At 37.2% G+C, this 22,915-nt stretch overlaps 1 protein-coding gene across 1 annotated transcript in view; it reads right to left on the bottom strand.

The window, feature by feature from the left end:
* LOC129368747 (desmoplakin-A-like) overlaps window positions 1-14,185 on the bottom strand; it is a 29,792-nt gene extending 15,607 nt beyond the window's left edge. The window contains exons 1-23 of the mRNA XM_055043852.1: window positions 13,814-14,185; window positions 11,213-11,300; window positions 10,652-10,767; window positions 10,414-10,564; window positions 9,565-9,690; window positions 9,260-9,319; window positions 8,990-9,157; window positions 8,609-8,713; window positions 8,387-8,482; window positions 7,757-7,882; window positions 7,429-7,581; window positions 7,103-7,257; window positions 6,883-7,009; window positions 6,226-6,412; window positions 5,412-6,058; window positions 5,126-5,304; window positions 4,057-4,195; window positions 3,344-3,537; window positions 3,079-3,241; window positions 2,881-2,964; window positions 2,701-2,808; window positions 2,526-2,624; window positions 589-2,415 (exon numbers count right to left, since the gene is read on the bottom strand). Of these exons, the coding sequence (XP_054899827.1) occupies window positions 589-2,415; window positions 2,526-2,624; window positions 2,701-2,808; window positions 2,881-2,964; window positions 3,079-3,241; window positions 3,344-3,537; window positions 4,057-4,195; window positions 5,126-5,304; window positions 5,412-6,058; window positions 6,226-6,412; window positions 6,883-7,009; window positions 7,103-7,257; window positions 7,429-7,581; window positions 7,757-7,882; window positions 8,387-8,482; window positions 8,609-8,713; window positions 8,990-9,157; window positions 9,260-9,319; window positions 9,565-9,690; window positions 10,414-10,564; window positions 10,652-10,767; window positions 11,213-11,300; window positions 13,814-14,055 (5,340 nt within the window). The 5' untranslated portion in view covers window positions 14,056-14,185. The remainder of the gene's footprint in view (window positions 1-588; window positions 2,416-2,525; window positions 2,625-2,700; window positions 2,809-2,880; window positions 2,965-3,078; window positions 3,242-3,343; window positions 3,538-4,056; window positions 4,196-5,125; window positions 5,305-5,411; window positions 6,059-6,225; window positions 6,413-6,882; window positions 7,010-7,102; window positions 7,258-7,428; window positions 7,582-7,756; window positions 7,883-8,386; window positions 8,483-8,608; window positions 8,714-8,989; window positions 9,158-9,259; window positions 9,320-9,564; window positions 9,691-10,413; window positions 10,565-10,651; window positions 10,768-11,212; window positions 11,301-13,813) is intronic.
* Window positions 14,186-22,915: the final 8,730 nt, after the last annotated feature.

Genomic DNA, 22,915 nt, shown 5'->3' with positions numbered 1-22,915 from the left:
ATGGGGGAAGAAACACTATTGAATCTGCAACATAAAGCAACCTCAACTATAGAATTTTTTTATGCTACTCTGTAAATTTGCAAACCAGCATTGATACATAAAACTAGTAGATTGGTGTCATTCAAGACAATGTGTCTCAAATAGTTTAAACATTTACATTTTAAATGCATGTTATTGCTGATTTGCAGATTTGGAAAGATTTTAGGAAGTTCAGCTCATATGACAAGATCAACAATAATAAAGCTGAAGCAAAGCAGATAATTGCATTGTCAATGTGACATAATTGATCATTCTGAGAAAGCAGAATCGAAGATCACAAGCATGCATGTTTGCAAAATGTGGAAACTGACCAGACGATATCAGCGGAGATTGTTTGCATGCAAATAAATTACATGCAAGATATTTAAACACACACTGAAGTATGTGTTCAAATCAGTTTGCATCCGATGGGAACTAATGGATTTTGCATGCAAGGAAAGGGTAAGGCTACTTAGTGCTTGCTAAGTAGATATTGCAAAGGAATATCTGCTTATTCTCATCTTGGAAAGATTAGGCTAATCCACGATGAAGAGGCAAACTTCCATGTACCTCTGCGACCTGCTTTTGAATTTTCTCAGCCTCCAGCTTCAGTTTCTCACGTTCAGAGGACAGTTCTGACACCAGGTTGCGGTGTTCGGCATTGCTGCATTCACTGGCTTGCAGCTGTAGTTCCAGTGCAGTAATTTGTGAAGAGAGTTCATCATCAATCCCCTTTTTGGATTTCAAGAGTTCTTCTTTATCCTGCCGTACTGCCCTCAGCTCCTCTTTCATCCTCAGCTCTTCTTTGGTCTGTGTTTCTATCAACTCTTTAAGTCTTTTTAGCTCAGCCGAGTTCTCACTGAGAGCCTTACACTTCTCCTCAATAGTTTTGTAAAGACTCTCGTTTTGCAGGCTTGCCTCCTTTGCTCGAGACTGTTCCTCCAGAAGTTGCTGCTTTATGGTCTTCACCTCAGCACATAGCTGAGTATTTTGGTCTAAGAAGCTCTGATTTAGGCTCAAGGTTTTCTCAAGTTTTTCTTTTAGCTGAATGCACTCCTTTTCACCTCTAGTTTCAGATATGCTGGCCTGTTCTTGGCTCTGGCGCAATACAGTGATGGTGTTTGTGTACTCAGTCATAGTCAAAGTCATCTTTTCTAATTCTGCTTCTACCTGCCTTCTCTTGCCTAACTCTTCTTGATGTGTTTTCCTCAGATTCTCCACCTGACCTTCAAGGCTATCTCTCACACCCTGCAGGTCTTTGATGCGTCCCTGCAACCTGCTCATATTTTGGTCCATCCTGCATCGCTCCTTTTTCTCTCTTTCCAGTTGGAAGCGTGTCTGAAGAAGCTGCTCCTCGCACTCCCTCAGTTGTGTTGCAGCCTCTGAAAATCTGTTCAACTCCATTTGTAGCTGAGCTAAAGACTGCTCAAGAACCACATGTCCCTCCTCTGATGTCTTCCTCCTTCGAGTCTCCTCCTCTAAACTGTGAGTAACATAAACCAGTTGGCCACTCTTCTCCTCTAGGGTCTTTAGGATTTCAGCCAACTCCTCTCTATATTGATTCCTTTCTTCATCTCTCTGCCTGATTAGCAACTCCACTTGACTTTCTAACTCTCTCCTCTGTTGCCCGTCCTGTATCAGTATAGCACGCTGATTACACAATTCCTCCTCTACCTTCTTCTTCTGCTCTTCAGTCTGACTGATAAAAGTTCTAAGCCTCCTGAGTTCATCTTCCAGATTTCTTCTCTCTGTCTCCATTCTTTCATATTGCATCTGCAGTTCAGTTGTATTCTCATCCCTCTGGGCAGAAAGCCTCTGGATGTCTGTGCGACTAATTTGGATCTGGGATTCATAGCTGAGCTTTAAGCTGTTGATCTCCATACTGAAATTGCTCCTTACCTTTGACATCTCTTTTTGAAGATCCATCAACCTTGTTGATTCATTAGCCAGCTTCTGGCGCAGCTGCTCAATCTCATACTCCTTATTTGCTAATCTGTCTTCCACATCCTTCTTGGACCTGCAGACCATGTCCAGCTCTTTCTGCCTCTGGTTCAGTACAGTCTCCCAGTCGTTCTTCTGCCTGTCGTAGCCCTCCTCAGCCAGCTTTGCCTTCCTTCTCTCATCATCAAGTTTGTACTCGAGGCGTTGGACCTCACTTTTGAGCTGAGCCAGCTCACCCTGAGTGGAATCTAAGCTGTCCTTGGTGGCACTGCACTGCATCACAGTTTTTTGCTTTATCGCTTCCACTGACAGCAACTGCTCTTGCGATTGAGACAGCTGGAGCTTGAATTGAGCAACATCCTCTTCCAGTGATTTGTTTTTAGCATTGCTTGCTTCCATTTCTTCTCTCAGAGAGTGAAGTTGATCTCCAAGCATATTTATCTGGGTGTTTCGCATCTGAAAATAGGACAAAGCAAGAATTGCACATTAAACATTTAAATAGGAACTTTTGCTGATATTTTCATAATTTCTGTGCAATAGCAACAACTACAATAAGACCACAATACCTTAAGCTCCTCCATGCTTTTTTCCAACTGTCCCAGGAATTTGTAGTAGTCACCTGACAGAATAAGCAGCTCTGTGTAATGAGTTTGAAGATGTATTGCCTGGAATCAAAGAAAAAAAAAGAGAAGTGACATCTCTATTTTCCATAAGTGAAACCTTATGAGAATAAATAACTACCTCTTTATTAAGATCCATTGATGGTGACTGAAGCATTGTCCTCTTGATGGGGACATTGAGCAATGTTTCCAACCCAGAGGTGTAAGAGGCGAGGTCTGTTTCATAGTCCTGCAAGAAACTCATACATAAGACCAGAAAGCAGACATCTTTCATGATAGGATGCAAACGCGCCTTGCTTACCTTGATAGTATTCACACATGTATGTATGTTTTTCAGTACACTGTCTAGTGTCTCACGCTTTGCCTTAATTTCTGTGTTCAGGACCTTGAAAGACCAATAAAATACAGATATCACTGATGAAAATAGGCGCATTATTGCAAAAAAAAAAAAAAAAAAAAAACATGTCCATTCAAAGCAGTAAAGGCATGAACAGAAGACCTTTTGGTTGGTAATGTGGTCTTTTACTGCTTGAACGTTCTCTATCTTGGTTGCCTGCAGTGCGTCCTGTTTTCTACGCGTGGCCTCTATCCATTCAGTGAAAGAAGTGTAGACTTGCTTGTATTGCTGCAATTGAGGCAGATACAGCTGCAAATCCTGCAGCCTGATTAAAGATGAAATGAAACAAAACTGTTAACATGTGTATATATATATCTTTTATATATCAAAAGTATACTTTGTACAAACTGAAGGAAACAAGCTCTACCTGGTGTCAATCTGTTTCTGGATTCGTCTCCAGCGGTCGGAGAGCAAGCCCACCTGCTCTGTGAACTTTGACAACATCAGGTCACACCTGTGGAAGGAGCCGCCCATCTGACTGTTCCAGTGGCTCGCCTTAGACAGCTCTGACTCCATAGATGTCAGAACATCTTGTTTCTGCATCAGCTCTGCTTTCATATTCTACATGACAACATAACAAGCCAAGTCAAAAATTGCAGCCTTATTGCTGGGCAGTACTGGCTGAAGAAATATTTCTAACAACAAACTTGAAACAAAGACACTTAAGACTTAAGTCAGACAGTCGAGGCTGGTAAAAAATGGTAAATGGACTGAACTTATATGACGCTTTTCCAGTCACTTTGACCACTCAAATCGCTTTACACTAGAATCACATTCACCCATTTGCACTTACAAACGTGCACACATTTATACACCGATATGCAGATCAGTAGGCAATTTGGGGTTAAGTGCCTTGCCCAGAGGCACATCAACATAGGCCTCTGATTCCAGCAGGAGAATGCTGGAATCTCAAGACGACAACTCCTCTGACCACAACCAGCAGGCCATGTGTGTGAAGTGTCTTGCCCAAGATTACAGGATGAACTGCTACCACCATCACCAACATCGCCCCAAACAGTACAAACACTATTGGATAGAGCAAAAAAAAAGTCTATGGATATAAAGCATTGCCAAGAATACCTTCAGGGCCTCAATGTATTCATCAACTTCAGCAGGAGACAGAGATGTGGTCTCTTTTTCTGTCAGTCTTGCTTCATGAACTTTGACAATGTCTTCGGCTCGCGCTACGCTCTCCAGCATGTCCCTTAGAGCCCGCAACCTAAAAAGTGGTAGAGAGCCATAAAATAGTTAATTGCAATCTTCATCTTCTGGTAAACAGAAAACATGGATTCAGTACATACCTGATCTTGAATAACTAGAAAACTTCAAAAATACTTATTAGAAATATTTTCTTGATCTAACTGTGTTAAGATTTGACTAAGTTTATTAAATATTAACACAAAAGGGTTGATATTCTCACAAAATGTTATTTCTTTAAACATTATTTGTTGAGCATACATTTAATAAATCCAACTAATGTTTAAGGTGTCCCACTAAATTCCTGGATAAATAATTTTCTCCCCATTTGAACCATATTAGTGTGTTAAGCCAGTGACTATTTTTCGTGTTGTCATTCATGACAAACTAGATGTCTCTGAGACAGAAGTGACTGTGAAAAAAAAATGTAAATCCTTTTTCAAATGTAAATGTGCAATTTTAATCAGAACCCTATGTATAATATTCTCCCTGCTGTCAATTCACTTTAGAAGATTTCCAATAAATCAATGTATGAAAATGGTTTTTCTAAATATAATTTTCAAGCTATTTATAAGTCAAAATATTGTATAAGTACCTGGAGCCCTGATCTATTGTTTTCATTACACTCAAGTCAGTTATTGGCTCTTTAATATTTCGAAGTTCAAAATATTTTATCCAACTGAGGCCAACCTGTGTTTTTTTTAACGCTTTTTACAATTTTACAAGATGTCTTTTTATAAATGTTAACAGTTAAAGTAGTCCATCAATAACCTAAAAAACGTTTTAGGCTATGAATAGCACATAATGTCATAAATTCTGCATGAAAAAGAAGCTGGTGTGATTGTATAACACATAAATGTTTCATTTATAAAACCTTTATAAGAATCTTAAGGCCTCGTGTCTCACCTAATATGCTTTGGTAAAATGTTTGGGGTGCATTTGTGTTGGGTACCTTAATACATAAGCAGATGAGCTGTTCTCCAGATTTCCCAGTTTCTGGCTCATCACTGCGATCTCATTGCGGAGGAACTGTGCTTTATCTAAATCATTAGTGGTTTCCATCTCCTTCAAGATACGCTCTCTTAAATGTGTATACTCTCCACGCATTGAGGATACATCGTCCTGTATTGACTAAAACAAAAGCAAAAATTTTGACATATGAGGAAACTCAAATTATTTTACATTTGTATATATATATTTCTGCTTCCAGATTCCTATGTCTGTATATTTGTATTTACCTCTAGCTGAATGATCTTCAGACTACAGTCTTTAGCCCCATCTTCTCCAAAGCAAATATGAACATACTGACTGAGTGATCCCTCAGTAGTGTCCATCCTCAGTCTGAGGCCATGCAGCTCAGACAAAAGACGAGATGCCGAGGAGAAGGAGGAGGAGGAGGAAACTTTTCTTCTTTGCTCCGTTTTTGTTACTTTCACCACATCTTTCTTGATCACATGCTCCTGCCTTTTAAGCTCTGCTTGACGTCTTTCTTCTTCCTGCCTTCTGGCCTCCTCCTCTGCTGCAGCTTGTTGCTGTTGTTGTAGTAGTAGTTGTTGCTGTTTTTCTTGCTGCTGCTGTTGTAGTAGTAGTTGTTGCTGTTTTTCTTGCTCCCGTTGTTGTAGTAGTAGTTGTTGCTGTTTTTCTTGCTGCTGCTGTTGTAGTAGTAGTTGTTGCTGTTTTTCTTGCTGCTGCTGTTGTAGTAGAAGAAGTTGCTGTTGTTTTTCTTGCTGCTGTTGTAGTAGAAGTACTTGTTGCTGTCGCTGCTGTTCCTGTTGTTGAAGTAGTACTAGTTGATGTTGTTGGGGTTGTTGTTGTATAAATATCAGCTGTGGCTGAACTTGTTGTTCGGTTATTTGCTGTACTTCGATTTGTTCTTGATGTCCAGCTGTGGGGAAATGTAACATTTATTTGTTTTTCCTTTTGGAATAAAAAGAAAATTTATCTGAACATTTTAAGATATTATGCCTGGTCAAAGTTAAAGTCATTTAGTCTTCTTGCCATTAGAAATACAATATTGAATAGACTCCACAACACAATTTTTACGATACTCACTATATGTGGGCAGCTTTACCACTAGCTTGTCATAGTGGGCCTGGGCCACAGTAAACTGGTTCTCAATGCTCTTCTTGTCTTCATCAACAAAAACCTCTGAGCCATGGCTGCTGATTTTGAACTCCTCATAGAAGGCCTCCAGCTTCTTCATGATTTGACGGTACTCCTCAGGACGCATCTCGGACAACTAAACAACAAACACCGGGGATGATGGGTAATTTAGACATGTGTTGCGACTAAACTTAATTGTAAAAGTTTCATATTTTATAACCTCCAAAACCATACTAACTTTCAACTTTTAAAACACTGTGGTGCGCAAACTTCAATTAGATCCAAATGAAGTAGGGACAAAAATCGTCCAATTTCTTAACCCTCCCACTGTTTTTACGAGACAAGGTCATTTGGCTTTTGACTCTATTGTTTATAACAACTTGTATTTTGAATGACATATGAGTAACACAAAACTGAAACTGTAAGCACAAATTTGTTGAGATGCTCATTTAACACTAAAACATGGTTATATCAGCACATAAACCTAAAGAATATAAGTTCTATTTAATGTATTTCTTTACATTTAATTTAATACCTTAAATTATGTCATATTAGAGAATGAAGATGTCTTCATATTTTATTGTTCAATATTCTTATATTCCTTACCATAGAGATGGTGAGGGAGTTGACGTAATTGATTTCTCTGAGACAGTAGTGCCAGGAGATGAGACTCTTAATGTTGATGAACAGCTGATTCCAGATGGACATGATGGAATCAAAATACTGCTCGTTCCTTTATGTAACATAGGAACGAAAGCAAACACGTTGAACATTTCTTTCAAAGTCTAAAAATATTATAAAAGAGCACACCATTTCTGTTTCTTACTTTTTGGCAACGCTGATGCTCAGTGGATTAGGAGGTGGTACAATCAGGCACACAGAGGGAATCAACATGTCAATCCCTCCTGGACCGGTTACCAGCCATTTACTGCGCTGACTGTTGTCTTTCAGGATGGCCTCATTGTCTTTAAGGATAGCTTTCTGTAGGAATGAACAAAAAAATATATTTTATGGTGAAATAAGAAATATGTTTCTTTTTTTCTGCAAAATAAACAAATAAAACACAAATGTCACTTCAAGTCCTGACATGAAACTCCCTGGTTTTTATTTGTTACCCTTGTATACTATCAAATCAAGCATCATGAAATTGACCTGGTCTTCTCTGAAGTCAGTCAGAGCCTTCACGATGATGCCAGGGCTGTTCCTCTCCTCTGGGTTTCGGGGTTTCAACCTCACAATACTTTTTGACTTGACAGTCAAGTGTTTCACCTGCCGCTTGTTGTCCAAAATGTTTTCCTTCTCCCTCTGTAATGAATAAGTAATTATGAATCAAAAATAGAATGAAAAAACAGAGTTGCATTTTCCTTTCACAATTGTGAGTTCTCTGAGCTCCTTCTTGAAGACTACGAATCCTCTAAATTGAATTGCACAACAATGCGACTTTAAATATAGCTTCATTCACAATAGAAAATAAATGTACCTCCAGGCCTTTCAGGAGCTTCTGAAGGTCTTCCAGCGGGGTGTTCTTGTCACAAATGTACTCCTTTCGGATTGTCTCATGTTCCTTTTGCAAATTCTTGTATGTGTCATTAGCCTCTCTGAAGAACTTTTAAAAAAACATGATACTGGATAAGAATCAGGAAAGCACAATCTGTGATAAAGCAAATAGTGGAGTATGCCATTGTCACCCCTGAGCCATCAAGGAGCCAAGTGTGAAGTTGGTGATGTTGAGGCCAACATTTCATAATATCCAATTCAGCTACAGTCACCAGTTTCAAAATGACTTCACTTTTCTTAGCTTCCGTTATCACACGCCACAATTAGATAGGTGGAAGCTAAGGCATTTATTTCCAAGGTATGTGGAGTCCTATTGACTTTAAAATTCTTTAAAAAATGTTTTAAAACTTCATTCATAATCTTCTAGCCTTTAGATACTGAAATTTTAATTGCAGTAGTTGAACTTGTTTACAAGATTTTCTATTTTCTATTTATGCCATTTAATGAACACTGATTATAGATGAAAGTATTGAACAAAACTGTTAACTTTTGGACTGTGAAGACCTGATATTGCAAAGATGCAGTTGATTGTTAGTCAAGGTATGTCTGTTACCTGGCTGTATGCTGCATTCTCCTTCAGATGTGTATCAATGCATTTTGTTATTTGAAGAAGCCAGCTCCACTGAGTTTGCAAAGTGTCCATGTAAGCCTGACAAAAAAAAAATCGTAAAGACAGCATATTAAAAATTGCATCAATGTAAAAACAACAACAAAAAAACTCATGAGAAAAAAAAGTCATTTGGTGATTTCTATAAGAGGGTCACTGTTTCCAAACCTCAATCTTGTCAGATCCTGGGTGGTTGTCTTTCAGTAGCGTTTTCACTTTCGCCTTAAGTTTATGCAGGTCCTTCTCTTTCACCTCCAAGGCACTCATCAGTTTCTGTTACATAAGGAGAAGTTTTGAAACCATAAATCACACTGAAAAACACCAAGATGCAGTTCAGAGGAAAGCTTTGTGGTTGTTGCTTAAGTGAAAAATGAGTGATGACAAAATCTAATCTGCTGGAGATGATTTCTTCCTTACGAAGAGCAAATTAAACTCATAAAAAACATCAGGAGCTCTTTAGGCTCATAGAATTTGCCAAGAATGTTAATCTCGTAATTTGAGGTTCTTTAGCACAGAAACAAAAATATTGCTGTTGATGGTTTCACTAACCGAGTAGCTCTCCTGTTTCTTGGGGATGTACTGTTCTATATTTTTGTCCCCCCAATCAAACATCAGTTCCTCTTCCTCTTTACCGTTCACCCAAATGATCTCATTGGTTATCTGGTGAAGTATTTGGATCAGCTCTTGCAGCTGCTCAGTCCACAAATTTGACATTTTCTAAGACAGAAGAAGAGAGTAAGTATATAAAAAAATGCAACATAATTAAAAAAAATAATAAAAATCATGCATAATAGCTAATAAGGTTTGAGATTCTTTCACCTGTAAATTCTCCCACTCCTGCTCCAGGGCATGCTGGCTGGCTTTGTCTCGACTCTTTTTCTAAGAGATGACAATAAATCAGTTAAGCTTCATTAACATAACCTATCAAAATAAAACAAAAACATAAAATCCTCACCTCTCAAAAGATTTTTCCAACAAATAGAAATTAAAAAGTAAATATTCTGAGTGTGTGCATAGAATTGTATAGCAACTACACAGGTTATTACAACAACATCATTAATAATAACAAAATCCCTTTTTATCTGAGCCCCATCTAAGTGACTGAATGAGAAAACAGAACTCACCAGGTCTTCGCGGGCTCGGATCATCTCAGGCGCCCCCTGCAGGGACGCATGAAACCTCTGGTGGTTAATGAGCTGCTGTTCAATGGATGGAGGGTCGTCGGCCAAAGCAGTTGTTTCAATCAAACGCTGAAATAGAATATAAAGAATATATATTATTGCGACCTTGGAGTGAAAATCAAATATGCTCACGAGTCTCAAAAAATGATTAATAACAGACTTTGAATAAAGTTGTCTGAATGTCTGAACCTACACTTATTTATCTGAATGTTTCCAAATGTTAAATCAGTAATCTATTAGGGAAATTATCATCTAATTTTGAACTAATTTATTTGATTAATAGTTCAATCTAAACAGCTCGATTTTGAGACAACTAAATAAATTATTTTTGAAAAATCATATTAGAAAAAAAATACAATCCTTATTCATGGATGAAGCTGAATAACATTTTTTTTAGTAAACAAGTTTGTTTAAAGTACTATTAAGTACAACTGATTATATGACTTGCAGACAAGATTTTTTGGGGATAAATCTCAACTTTAGCTTTAACCAATTCTGCTCACAAAGACATTTGTAAGGAAGGTAAAGGTGGTACTTTTACGTTTTGCCTATTTTTCTTTCTGTATGACACCCTTTTTTTCTCAGTGGAAGTATTGCAGTATTGCTTTAGCAAGCTATAGCATCTGTAAGATATTAATAATTCATTTATTTGAATAGTTTACTTAGGTAAGTAATTTAAGTTGTCTGTAAACAACTTAAATCCTTCTCAGGTGCTGGAGACTTTGGTTTGGTTTGAGGTTTTTGGTTTTGGCTCAGGTATAAAGCTTTATGTGTGTCTGAGTTTGTTCCTGCCTTTTGCTGATGGATCCAAGCAATAGCATCATGGAAGCTCCTTCCAGCCTCTTCCCAGCCTCCAGAGCTCTTTCTGGTGCTCCTCCTCCTCAGAGAGGTGCCAGATATGGACCTATGGACCCCTCTCAGCTGGTCTTGGTAGTACTCCACGCTGCAAAATGAGAAGAAAGCAGCGATGCATTTGCATTGAGCTTTGGACAGAACATTGCAGACGTGATTAAAGGTGAAGTAGTTTTACCTCCTGACTACATTGTCACTGGGTTGTCCCATTTGATTCAACTCCATTGCAAAGACTTTTAACCTCTCAATAGCATCTTTTGCCATTATCATGTAGTCCTCTGCATCACCAGAGCCCTGCATGAAAGGTAAAACATATATATGCTTTACGTCACAGTTCACAAAGCTGATGTTGACATGAAGAAACTTTTCTTTTACTGAAACAAAAACAAAAATATTTCATGGAGTCAAGCTTTAGTAAACAACCAATTTAAGAATTTAGACTCAAAATTGTTTATCCCCATAACTATCATCAGACACTACGAATGAGCTTGTTAGGCAGAACCAGCTGAGAGCAAAAAAAGCCCTTTCATTGCCTGAATAATTTCTGTTGGAGCATCCATCGACTTTAAACCACAAAACATTTCTGTCATTCTTTTAAAGCCAACATAAAACATACTGCAACAATACACTCTCTTCTTTCATCAACTAAGTTTGAAAAAGATCTGAAACTCAATATAACATTTCTGTACCTACCTAAGCAGGAAAAGAAAAAGTAAAGAGCAGAAAAATCATCACTCACAGCCTGAATGGCGTCTTCGGCATTCTGCAGGTATTCGTTGCAGCGAGCCTGCAGCTGCATGGCTTTTGACTGGGTGCTCATGTAGCCACTGCAGAGGAAATTCATAAATATCATCTATGTAATCAGCCTCAGTTAATGCATTTCAAGCAGATTCAGGTAACATGACTTAAACATCCTCTGAAAGTACTGGTCAACTTATAATCCCCTGAGGCAATTAAAAACTTCTATTAGCATAAAATCCTTGAACTGCTCAGTTTTAAGTTTTATTTCATCATTTGTATCTGTATAATCTCAACTTGTTTTTTGTTACTGATCAGTTAGAAGTTGGTAATAGCCCTCTGAAACTGCATTTGGACACTCTTTACTGTTTTCTGTGCTCGACATTTCTAATAGTTCACAGCTCTAGAAAATAAATAAATGATGTGGGTCAATTATTGGCTAAACCACACATAAAACTCACACTTTAGATTGCAATGCTGCCTTCCAACGTTAAGCTCATCACCAAAACTAGCTCATTAAAATACAAGTAAAAACATGCAAGACGCTGGTAGACATTTGAAAATGGTCCAGAACTGCTGTATTTTCTTTATTGGTTATTGAGGTAGGAATAATTGCTGTTTAATGTGCTTCTTTTAAATAAAAGATTAATTGAGTAGAAGAAAAAAAAAAACGTTTGAGTATATGCAAGCCACACCACCAAAAATAGAAAGCAGAAAGGAATAATCTTTGAGGATCTCAAAGCTATATGTAAATATAAACACTGATCAAAAGAAAACATTTATATCACTTTCCATTTTTCTCAAGTCTAGGGTTCATTTGTTTAAATTTTCATTTCTTTTACTTTCTAGGGAAGTGCATGAAAGTGTGTGTGGAGAGGGATTAATGTAAGCACTTTTCTCAACTTTATGCTTCAAATGTTTTTTTTTTTTTTTTTTTTTTTTTACAATATTAATTCAGTTTGAATGACAATAATTTCCAATGTAAATTTTCCAGGGTAATTAATTATTTTAACTTCAACAGTATGCCTTGCATATATGATTTATTTCTCCTTTGGTTACAAGTTGCTTTTAATAACAGCCACACTTTCTTGTAACATTTTGAAGTAGTTTTGATCCAGCAGGTTTTCTCTAAACCAGAGAAGCTTTTTCACTTATTTTCAAGTCCTGACAAATTTCAGATACATTTTTATCTGTTTGTTGATGTACTTATTTTTAACTGGTATCTTTTAAGGCATAATAGGAATATATACTTAACCATTTCACATCAGTATGTTTCTTTTGATGTGTGAGTATTTTGAACATTCATCAAATTGCTAATATAATTTAATTTAAATGTTATACAGGTTTTTCATAAGTCCTATTTAAACCTGTTAAGTTTAAGGAACATCTTGCTGGTAGATATGGTTAATTGGAGTCAGATAAACTTTCCTCTTATATAAAATAAACCTTCAACCATAATAAGACTAAAGACCAATCAGCACATTCAGGTCACGAACATTAATAGATGCATTTGCATTTTTCATGCAAACCATTCAGGACAGATAATAGTTTGAACAAACAAGGCAACAAAGCAATTATGTTTCTTTTTTCAAAACCCATTGAAAAGTCCCCCATTTTACACAAACAGCTTCTGAAGAACTCTAAAGATCTCCAGGCTTTCTTTTTGTGGGTGTATCCAAACAGTTGCTGGGTGTCAGTAAAAATTGGTAGAAAGTAAATACATTTTCAAATATATAAAATGTTTCTAAGAAAAAATCATATGAAGATGGTCCCTTAAGCAGATGACTTAATCTACAGTACACTGTTTATTACACAGTCTCCTATCACATCAGTTATCTGCCATTCATAATTTTATATGCAAAGGAAATTTGCATATTTATATCTCCCACAAAACAATCTAAATTATACACATTTCACCTACTGGTTCTTAATACAGTGAAATACTAGTTTGAAAATTGCAGCAGCAAAAAACTTCAACAAAAGGCATTCATTTCTTCTAGAAAGCTCTCTACCATTAAAAGTCACTACCCGTCTTTTTGTAAAGCAGAGCAGTGGCAGATTTACTCTGTGGGGTTTTTTGGAGGCTGTGAACCTGAAGTGTCTGGAATGAAGAATGTTGAAGATGTTGCAATTGAGTGAGCCCAAAAGTTCAGTGCAGACCATAAATCAAGTGTCCCTGGAGGCAAAATGGAGCTGGTGTGCAAAGAAACCTTAGAAGTGACAGTAGATCACATTTGAGAGGGATGAAGTGTTTATGGCAGCAGGTTTGTTTCATTATCTGGGTAGGGGAGTATTTCAGCAGATATAAAATAAAATGATTATGAGAACTTTTAAAGTACTTGGACCTGTAGTCTTAAAGAACCAGTATAAGAATTGCTCACATTAGAACCAAGACATCAAAAAAATATGACACTGAATTATAAAATCTTTTAAATTCAGATTTGTCAGTAATTATTATTTTAGTTTTGTTCAGTCCAGGATTTGCAGCGGGTATAAGACCTTTAATATTTAATGCCTGCTACTTTTTCACTCTGAGTAATGAGAGAAGTTAACTGCGCAACAGAGCAACCAGGAAAATAAATAAATAAATAAATGTTGGCACCTCATTCCACCCATCGTGGCGCTCCCCATGGTGTTGCTCATCATCCTGCTACCCTTCGACATCGTTGCCCTCGAAAACGTCGCCGATCTATTAAATCCTTCCACCATGGGTTCGACTCCATTACCGCCTCCGTGCGCCACATCGCTCCGCGCGTAATGGTAGGTCATCCCGCCGGCGAGGTTGCTCCTCGAGTTGGCCCTTCGGACCGAGTTGAGCGCCTGGTTTGATCCGGAAAAGCTCATTGTGATATGGAAAGAGCAGCCAGGGAGCCAGACACAGCGCACAGCAGAGCCGTGCCGTCTCCACCCGTCCTCCTCCGGTCCCTCTGCTGCGCACTGCGAGCGGCGCGCTGCGGAGGTGCGTTTTAGGGGGTGGAGGGCCACACCTCTGTGTCTCCAATGTCCTCAAAAGTTTTTATGTCCCCGTTGCCACGCCCTTCAAAACAGGGCTGAAGGCAGAAAATGTGTGCGTTTTGTTGTAGGCCCTATTCCTAGTTTTATGAAGACCTTTGACTCTCAGAATATCCAATATTTTAAGATTAAGTTCAGAAAAGTGGATTTTAACCGCTAAATGGTAAATCAGGCGTTTTGGAGAAATGCTGTAACAGCAAAGACTTGTTTTCCAAACGTAGTCTTTGCGTTTGTAATTTGTACAGAAGCTTTTACAAATTTGTAAAAGCTTCTGTAAGTCTTTTTAAATTAACTTAAGGTGCCTTGTTTATTAATCATTTTAATTTTTTTTTATTTGTAGGATTGCCAACTTATACTCACAGTGTAGAGGGCACAAACTACGTGGAAAAACTGATTCTTAATTTTTATATTTAAAAAGTCTAACAATTCAAACTTCACTCAGATTTTTCTCTGCAGACCATTAAAATGTAGGTTTGCTTTCACCTTAGAGGACTGGTTAGTCTTATATTTCTGATAAATTATGACTGGAGTCCTAACAAAAACTTAAAAAAAAAAGGAAATATTTTTACTATGAATGAAGTGTCAGATACACATCAGTCTGAGTGGAGGAGAATGAAAAAAGCAACATGCATTGCAAAGGGAGTGTGCAGTAGCTTGTTTTTTGCAGCAACATTTATGCAGATGTGCAGAAATCAGTACAGTCCAATTGGTAGAGCCTTTGATTTTCAGGGAAAAACATTAGGCTGTTTTGCTGCAGGAAATTTCAGCCAAGCTCTCTGTGGTCTCCAGTGAGAGTCTACAGCACAGATTTCTCCCAGCCTTAAATATATAATAGATTTTAAACCATGGCATCTATAAAGACATAAAGATGTAAATCTTCCTATTGCAGTGATATCTTAAGGCTTTTGAACCATTTACAGTCTGTTAGAATGTCTTCAGGAATTCAGTTTTTTTCTCCTCAGATGAACAAATCTGCATAAATGTTGTAATTGCTTACATGCTTTCACTGCTGAGGAACTGAAACTTTTTTATTTTTTAATAAGTCAGTGGGTTTTCCAGAGAACTTTTAATTTTATTAGCTGTGTGTGCAGAGCAGCAATACTTCTGCAGGAGGAGGAGTGAGATTCCAGTTTAAATGACAACACTCAAAACAAAGAACTGCAGGGCCTCTGAGGGTTCAGGGGAGGACAACGGAAACACTTTTTTTTTTAAACCTTTTAGAAACATGAGTAAAGATGTTTTATTTATTTTCAAATGAGCTACTTGGCTTCCTCTCATGGCTCTTAAGGACTGTGCACTTAGTACTTAAAGATATGAAAACAAAAAGATTACTTATGGCAATATATCATACAATTTGATCCAAACTGTAAATTCTTGCTGCACTACAACAGACAAGCTCTTGTTTGTGCAAGCATCTGAAAATCTGGACTCTCGTTGTGGTCTGAAACAGAATCGCTCTGATTGACTGCAGAAATGCTTGCAGAGCTTCAAGGCAAACTGCTGAAAGGACGAGTGATAAATGAACTCACTAACGCCTGGAGCCAGAAGGAGGAACTCACAGAAAAACAAGTTTGACAGCCAATTAGAATTGACAGCTCTGTTTTCTTTTGCCAAAATACTCTAAATCATATGGTTTGACCTTAGAGAACTATCTCTTTCTCTTGTGGACAGACTTAGGCCACTGTTTCCCCACAACCCACTGTTTCTAAACTGGACTTTTTTTGGTTATGCACAGACTCACTTTCTTCAGGCGAACCTTTTAAAAAGTTTCAGAAAAAGACAAAGTGTCTTTTTTTGGGCTAACTTCATTATTGGGTGTACAGTAGAGTCATTGTATGCCTGCAGGTGGTGCGACCCTCCTACAAAGGCTGAAATGCACCTACATAATAGAGACTTTCTGGGAGGCACATTGCTGAAACATTACTCAGGTTTAACACCAGACTCCAGAGTCCTTTATTGTGTTAAAGCAGTTCACACACTAATTCAAGTTCAGAACAGAAAGAGTCAGACTGACCAGAATGAGACTGGAAACTACAAATGTAAAAATTTAAACCAAAAAACACAACTTTAAATGTAAGAAAACAGAGATTAAAGCAGGGTTTTAAAAATATTCTAAGCATTAAGGATCCCATTGAGCACAACTGACACTGAAAATAACATATCAAAGCTACAAACCTAACAAAACATTTCAGTCTGTCTATTAGACTGACATTGTCTCAGTCTAATGGACAGACTGAAACAATGGGCCTGTTGTAACATTGAATGAGTTACAGAGATTTACAGGTGTGGGAATCAGTTGATGGGAAAATGCAATGGTCATAAATATATTGTCACTGCTAAAAGTAAGTTACAAAAAGTCTCATCGGCAGGTTTGCCAAGAGTTATTTAGGACGGGGATAAAAGAGCTATGACTAGATGAGAACAAGATCAAACATTTCAGCGGAGATGCAAAATGAACACGACCCTGAACTCTTCACCCCTACAGTGAAACAAGGTGGCGGAGGCATAATGGAGGCATAATGCTGTTTTTTTCAGCAAGGAGAAAGAAGCTGGTTGTAAATCTAATCAGTGGAAAATCAGTTTTCACAAATGTTCAATTAAATCAGTCTGAATTTGAGGTGTTTTGCATAGAAGAGAAGGCAAAAATGTAAGTCTGTAGATGTGGATTAAACATACCAACAAAGACTTGCAGCCGTAATTGATAAATCGAGAGCCTCGCCTTTTGGCACAGCTCTCTCTCCTCTATGGTTGTTGGGCACAGAGCCATCATCACTGCAGATGCAGCAGCAATCCTCCTATCGAGTCACGGAAACTTCTGGTTTGTAACGTGACAAACTGTGAAAATGTTCATGGTGGAGAAAGATCTTTTAACACAATGAACAGAGCTCTGGAGAAATTGCTGAAAAAAGAACTGAAACACATTGAGATGCTGTCTTTATTGTGAAAACAGAAATAGGATACTATTATGGAATAGCACAACTAAAAGATCTAAAAATACTTCAAAAATCCAGGGGTTCAAATTCAAGAGTTTCGAATTGGTTCAAAATCAGCCAGAAACCATTTAGAAACATTATATCTGTCTGAACCTGATCCTTAATGCACCTTCATTTATTTTCCCCACAGATCATTGCTTTAGCTTGCCTGCACCTTGGTTTTATTCAAATCTGCAGCAAATGAGGAATGTGGCATGCATGTGTTTGTGAGTGTGTGTCGTTTGTACTCGTCCAAGGGAGAAAGTCTAAGAAGCAGAAATGGAAAACTACAGATAACTGAATGTCTTTTACAATTATTTCAACTGACTTCAAACTTCTGTTTTCTCCTGTTTTTAGGTCTAATTAGAGACTATGGAGATGACTTACTGCTGAAGAATTTTTTTGTGATATGGCAACAAAGGTGGCTGTTTGAACTTTTGGAGCTTGTATGAGTCCAAGTTTCTGTGGGTGATTCATAAAGGTAAAAAACTACTCCAGTACTTTCCTCTGTGAGAAGAAGTCTCACATAACTATCATGTTATTCCCCCCGGCATATGTTGATCAGGAGCACGCCCTTGCCTGCACGACTGACACATACTTTCGTTAGGGCACCATTCCAGTAACGGATTTTCTGTTCTGTTAAAATTTTAACAAAATGAGATATAAAGTGTTTAAATGAATAGAATTTTGCACATATAAAGAGTTAGAGCAGTTCAAGGAGTATTTCTTTCCACCCTCCTTTATTAACGTTTGTTCTGCAGACAGGACTCGACTTGTAAACTTGGATTTTGTCCAAAGATTTCCAGAGTATTGTGAGCCATTAAAATTCTATTTTAGTTGTGACATAATATTCGTTACAGCACTGAAATTAAATAAACAACTGGTTGATGAGGTTTATGTATGTTTTACCAATTTATGAAAAATTCAATGAAAGTGATATTTCACATGATCTATTTTCATGTACCTAGCTTTGTGCTTAAAAAATATACATTACAAGATTATGTTTTGATTTTTCCTCTGTGTTGGATTTCAAAGCGAAACCTGCATTTGTTTTAAAGTAAAGAGCAGTTCTTCTTTCTTTCTGTCTTGCATTCAGTTTTTCAGAGCAGCAGAATCATCATCATTTTTCTATGCTTTGATTCTGAATTCAGTTTGACTATATTTGTTCATTTATTTCCATTTAATAGGAAGAGAAAACACATGCATGGAATCAATCTGGGAAAGTTACAAGGGCTGCAGCTTTTGTATGTCGTGCACTTTCTCTACCACTGAGTCATGTGGTGGTTCAGTGGTCATTTTGTATATGACATTTTGAATAATTAATAATGGATTGGTTAAATGTGCACAACACTTAAAGAATGTGCATTCTTTAAAAAATATATTCATTGTCCTGATGAATTTAGATTTAATGCAATCTCTTAATTTTACCAACATGATTGGAAGTCAGAGTCACTGTTTGGACAATGCATGTTATCTGTTTTAGGAATCTCAAGATCTAAAGGGAAGGAGGCCTTAAATAAACTGTCAAGACATCAGTGGTAATGGTCAAATCGCTTCTCAGCAATTATAAGTGTTTGATCATAATGAATATTTCAGTTTTTAAAAGCTTGCAAACTCACTGCGCCAGATTTATTCGGGCAAGCATGTTTGCAAAGAGAGATCCAAAATTAAACTGAGAATTTTGGATAAGTTTAGCAAAGGCAGCAATAATTGTGGCTGAATGAGCAATTTCTCTGTTCAGGAAAGAGAAAACAAGATAAATTCTTCATGAGATCAAATATATACATTTTTTAATTTTGATAAGAAGCAAAGTTTCTCATAATTCAAAGACAGAATTGGAGAATGTGGCAGAAATACAATTATTTAATGGACTAATTAAATCTTGTATTAACCGTGACATTTTATAACCTTCTTCTGACTGATACCTTTGTACAATAAGATTATTTGGACTTTTCTCCCAATCACGTCTACAGGATCTACACTGTAGATTCTACAGGATGCGGACAAGAAAATATCTAAACACTACTGAGACACTTGAACTTAATATTAGTTTTATTATATTATTTATGATTGAAATCCAAATGTTGTCACTGAATCAACAGCTGTTTGCGTGCTTATGTGGCAAATGTTTTGAAATTATTTATCATAGTCTTCTTATTTTACCTTACAAAACAAATTGGATTTTAACAAGGTTGTGTTAATTTTCCAAATCTACTATGTGTCAGCTTGATGTCATTATGAGCAACAAAAAAGTTGGAGTCTGCTGAGGTTGGCCTCCTGAAACTTGCTTCTAATGACAGTTTGTAATTGAATAAACATGTCCTCAGCCCTTTTGAGGTGTAATCATTTAGATCAACCTTATTGATACCAAAACACTCTGATTATTTCTAACCTGGCATTGTCCCACAGGCGAACTGTGGGAAGCTCCTAAAAGAACTCATCCTCCACCCGGGACAACACCCACTCACACACATGCAGAATCAGCTCTTAATTTTCACACACTGCAATGATTAAGGACACATCACAGCATGTTCAGGCAGCATATTCTATGAGCCGAGGTGGGAGAGGAGGGGGTGCATTTTTAATAATTTTCTTTAGATTTTTTTTTATTTGATTTTTTTTACTGTCTGATGGTGCTGTCCCATCTTGTCAGATCTTCTGTGTTTGCAGCTATGCATACCCTCATTTATGTTCACTTAAAAGAGATAGAGTGTGTGCCAAGTGAAACCTTTTATACGTTAAAAGAAAGGATTAAAAACAGATGAGCGACAGTGATAGATGCTCATACATAGGGTGTGTTTGCTTGCTTGACATTGTTCTCAGGAGCTATTACTGAGAAAGAAATGTTAGGAAAACTACTTTTATGAATGAATTTAATTGCTTAGCTGATAATAGCTATCTGAACATCTAAACTGATAGCTATCCTAGGTTTCTACAACCTAGGTTATCATGCAGTGCTTTTCAGCTTCGTCTAAGCAGCAGAAATCTGAAATTTTAAGACATGCACACTTTAACACTCTCAGATATAACTGAGCCACCTAATGAAATGACAGAAGTGTCTTCCTCGGTGTTTGTCTTTCTTGGATGAACACTAAGGTGTGGTCCTGCAGTGTCTCTCCACCCTGAAGGCATATGGCATGCCAAGCTATCATCCTTGTCTGCACCTGCAAAAGCAGGTGGTACAGGGCGGAGATACCAAAGTGTGACAGTAAAGAGAAGGGAACAGAGAACAGAAAGCTGTTATGTCATGTGTGCCCAGGAGATATTTGCGTGCGATGTACAAATGGCATCATGGCATCCAAGCAATGGATGCCATGATGACCAAAAAGCTTTGATCATTTTCATTCAACATCCAGAATATTTAGAATTTTTTCTAACAGTATTATTTATTCTTGCTTAGCTTAATCTATTTTAGTTGATTTTATCTGATTATCTTTTTTTAATCTTTGTTAAGGTAGGCTAGTTAGCTTAGTGTAACATTAATTGCTCTATTTTATGTTGGTTATTGTGTTCATTTCCAATTTACTTTTATTATTTTTTGTTAAAGCTTTTTGTTTGCTTTTCTTTCTCACTTGGCTTATGTTATTGTATCTAAGTTAATGTTCATTTGTTTTATCTTGACTTAGCTCAACTTAATTTAGTTTATCATGATTCAATTTGACTTTTTAAATTTTATTAATGTTTTTTATTATTGTTATTGCGGATACTGTAGCAAAGGCTAACTTTATATGCCATATAAGAGCTATGCTAACTCTAAACCAGGAGATATTTGAATGTACAATACAGACCATGGTAACTTTCACACATGCTTTACTTATGAGGATTTGATATAATCTGATTCTCCAATTTCTGGAAAATACTGGAGAAAAGTTGAGAATATGCTTCGTTTGAAGCTTCATTTAGAGAGTAATTTAGTGTTAGTAAATGTACCATACAAAACAAAGTAACAGATACCAAAACCAATGTGTAAAAGAGACTACTCATATGGTTTGTTATTACAACTATTCTAACTATTTTTTCACCATTATTGCTGTTCATATTATCATCATTGTGTTTGTGCTGTGCAATGAGCTTGTAATTTGTTTCTGTGCAGGCCAAGTTTGCACACACTTTGAATATCCTGACAGAAATTCTATGGAGGAGGTTTGGGTGGAGCAGCAGCCACAAACCAAAAAATTCACAGACACACGCCAATGCACGGAGCAACCCAGTTTCATTTTAGAGACACTGCCAAGGTTTTTACAAGATACCAAAGCTGGAACAAAAACAGACTTTGGAGATATTTAAAATAACAACCTTTTAATCCATACATTTATTGTCAGAAGGAGTTTGAATCACCCTATTCTCGTTTAAAGTGAAATGTGGTGCAGTTTTAAAGATTTTGCAGACATAAGCACTCCCATTATCTGTGTGTCTACTACAAAACAGTATAAAACGCCATACAGAAAAGCTGCTATTTGCTGCACCCTCTGATCGTGTGACACAGGTGTGTTTGTGCAGTCGGTGACATTGATATGCCTCCAGGGATATAGAGGCAGAGCCAGGGAGCAGGAAGTGAATGGGAAGGAGTGGCCAACGCAAAGCTCTGATACCTGACCCTATCTGGGTCGCTGGTCACAGGATGATGCTCCTGAAACACTGAAACTCTTTCACTACAAATATCAATATCATTTTGACTAGAAGTCTTAAAGGAATAGATCTTTATTTTTATAAATTTCTGAAAATCTAATAAAGATTTGTGATTCTGTTAAATGTTTTCCAAAACCCCTAATCTAATGAGTTACAAATTAGCTTGTTCTGCAACACCAAACATTTAATGTTTAAACCTCAGTTTCTTTGTTTTTGTTAAAAGTTGAGTCGCTTCAGCTTGTCACCTTGTTGGACCTTTTGTTTGCAGTTCAGCCACTGGTGGTCAAATGCCTCCAAATTGTTGCTGGAAGTCACTGGCTCCCCCTGGTGTCTGCTAGTTGTTAGCTGCTGGACATCTTCTGAGGAGAATTAGCTTGATATGTTTTCATCTCCATCACTAAGTTTTCTTGTTCAACCAATATTTCTGTGATCATCACCACTGTGTGTTTGAGCTTTTTCAAGAAAGTTTAAACAGCACATCCTGAAATTTCAGTCTGTCTTGAAATAATTATCTGAAGAGTGACTTTGTTAATGGCATAAAGTACCTTGTGTCTTGTTGCTGTGCTCACTCATGCTATCGTCTTTGACCTTTGACACAAACCTATCTGTCACAGCTTCTCCACTAGAGTTTGGCTGTTGCTTATCCCGTTTCAGACTGACTCCACAGTAGATTGTGTTTTATTCCATGGCTGCATTTCAGCCTTCCTATGAAAGTGATTGATTAGTAGCTGCTTGGTACAGTTGCCTCTGTGCAACTCATTAATCATATATTGCAAAACATTATGTGCAGCAAAACATTCTGTGCACTCCATATTATGCTTGGGAGATTTGCCTATTCTTGATTTGCATATCTAAATTATGAATATATATATTTTTATATATCTAAAATATTAAAAAGAAAATTCATCTTCAGAAGCTGAACCATCACTTGTGTACTTGAAGCCTTGAAACAAAGCTGTTCCCTGGAACCCATCTCCATATATGGCAGCTGACAGCTCTGGAATTTTTTCGCACCTTTTTATTTAATCTTAACCACATTTCATTGCATCTGCAGGTTTGGATAGTGTTACCTAAGGTATTTTGGTATGTGT

This window comes from Poeciliopsis prolifica, unplaced genomic scaffold (assembly GCF_027474105.1).
Source record: "Poeciliopsis prolifica strain line A6 unplaced genomic scaffold, Auburn_PproV2 SCAFFOLD002, whole genome shotgun sequence".
Lineage (NCBI taxonomy): Eukaryota > Metazoa > Chordata > Actinopteri > Cyprinodontiformes > Poeciliidae > Poeciliopsis > Poeciliopsis prolifica.
The sequence above is the reverse complement of the archived record's forward strand: the minus strand, read 5'-3'. Positions and strand labels throughout refer to the sequence as shown.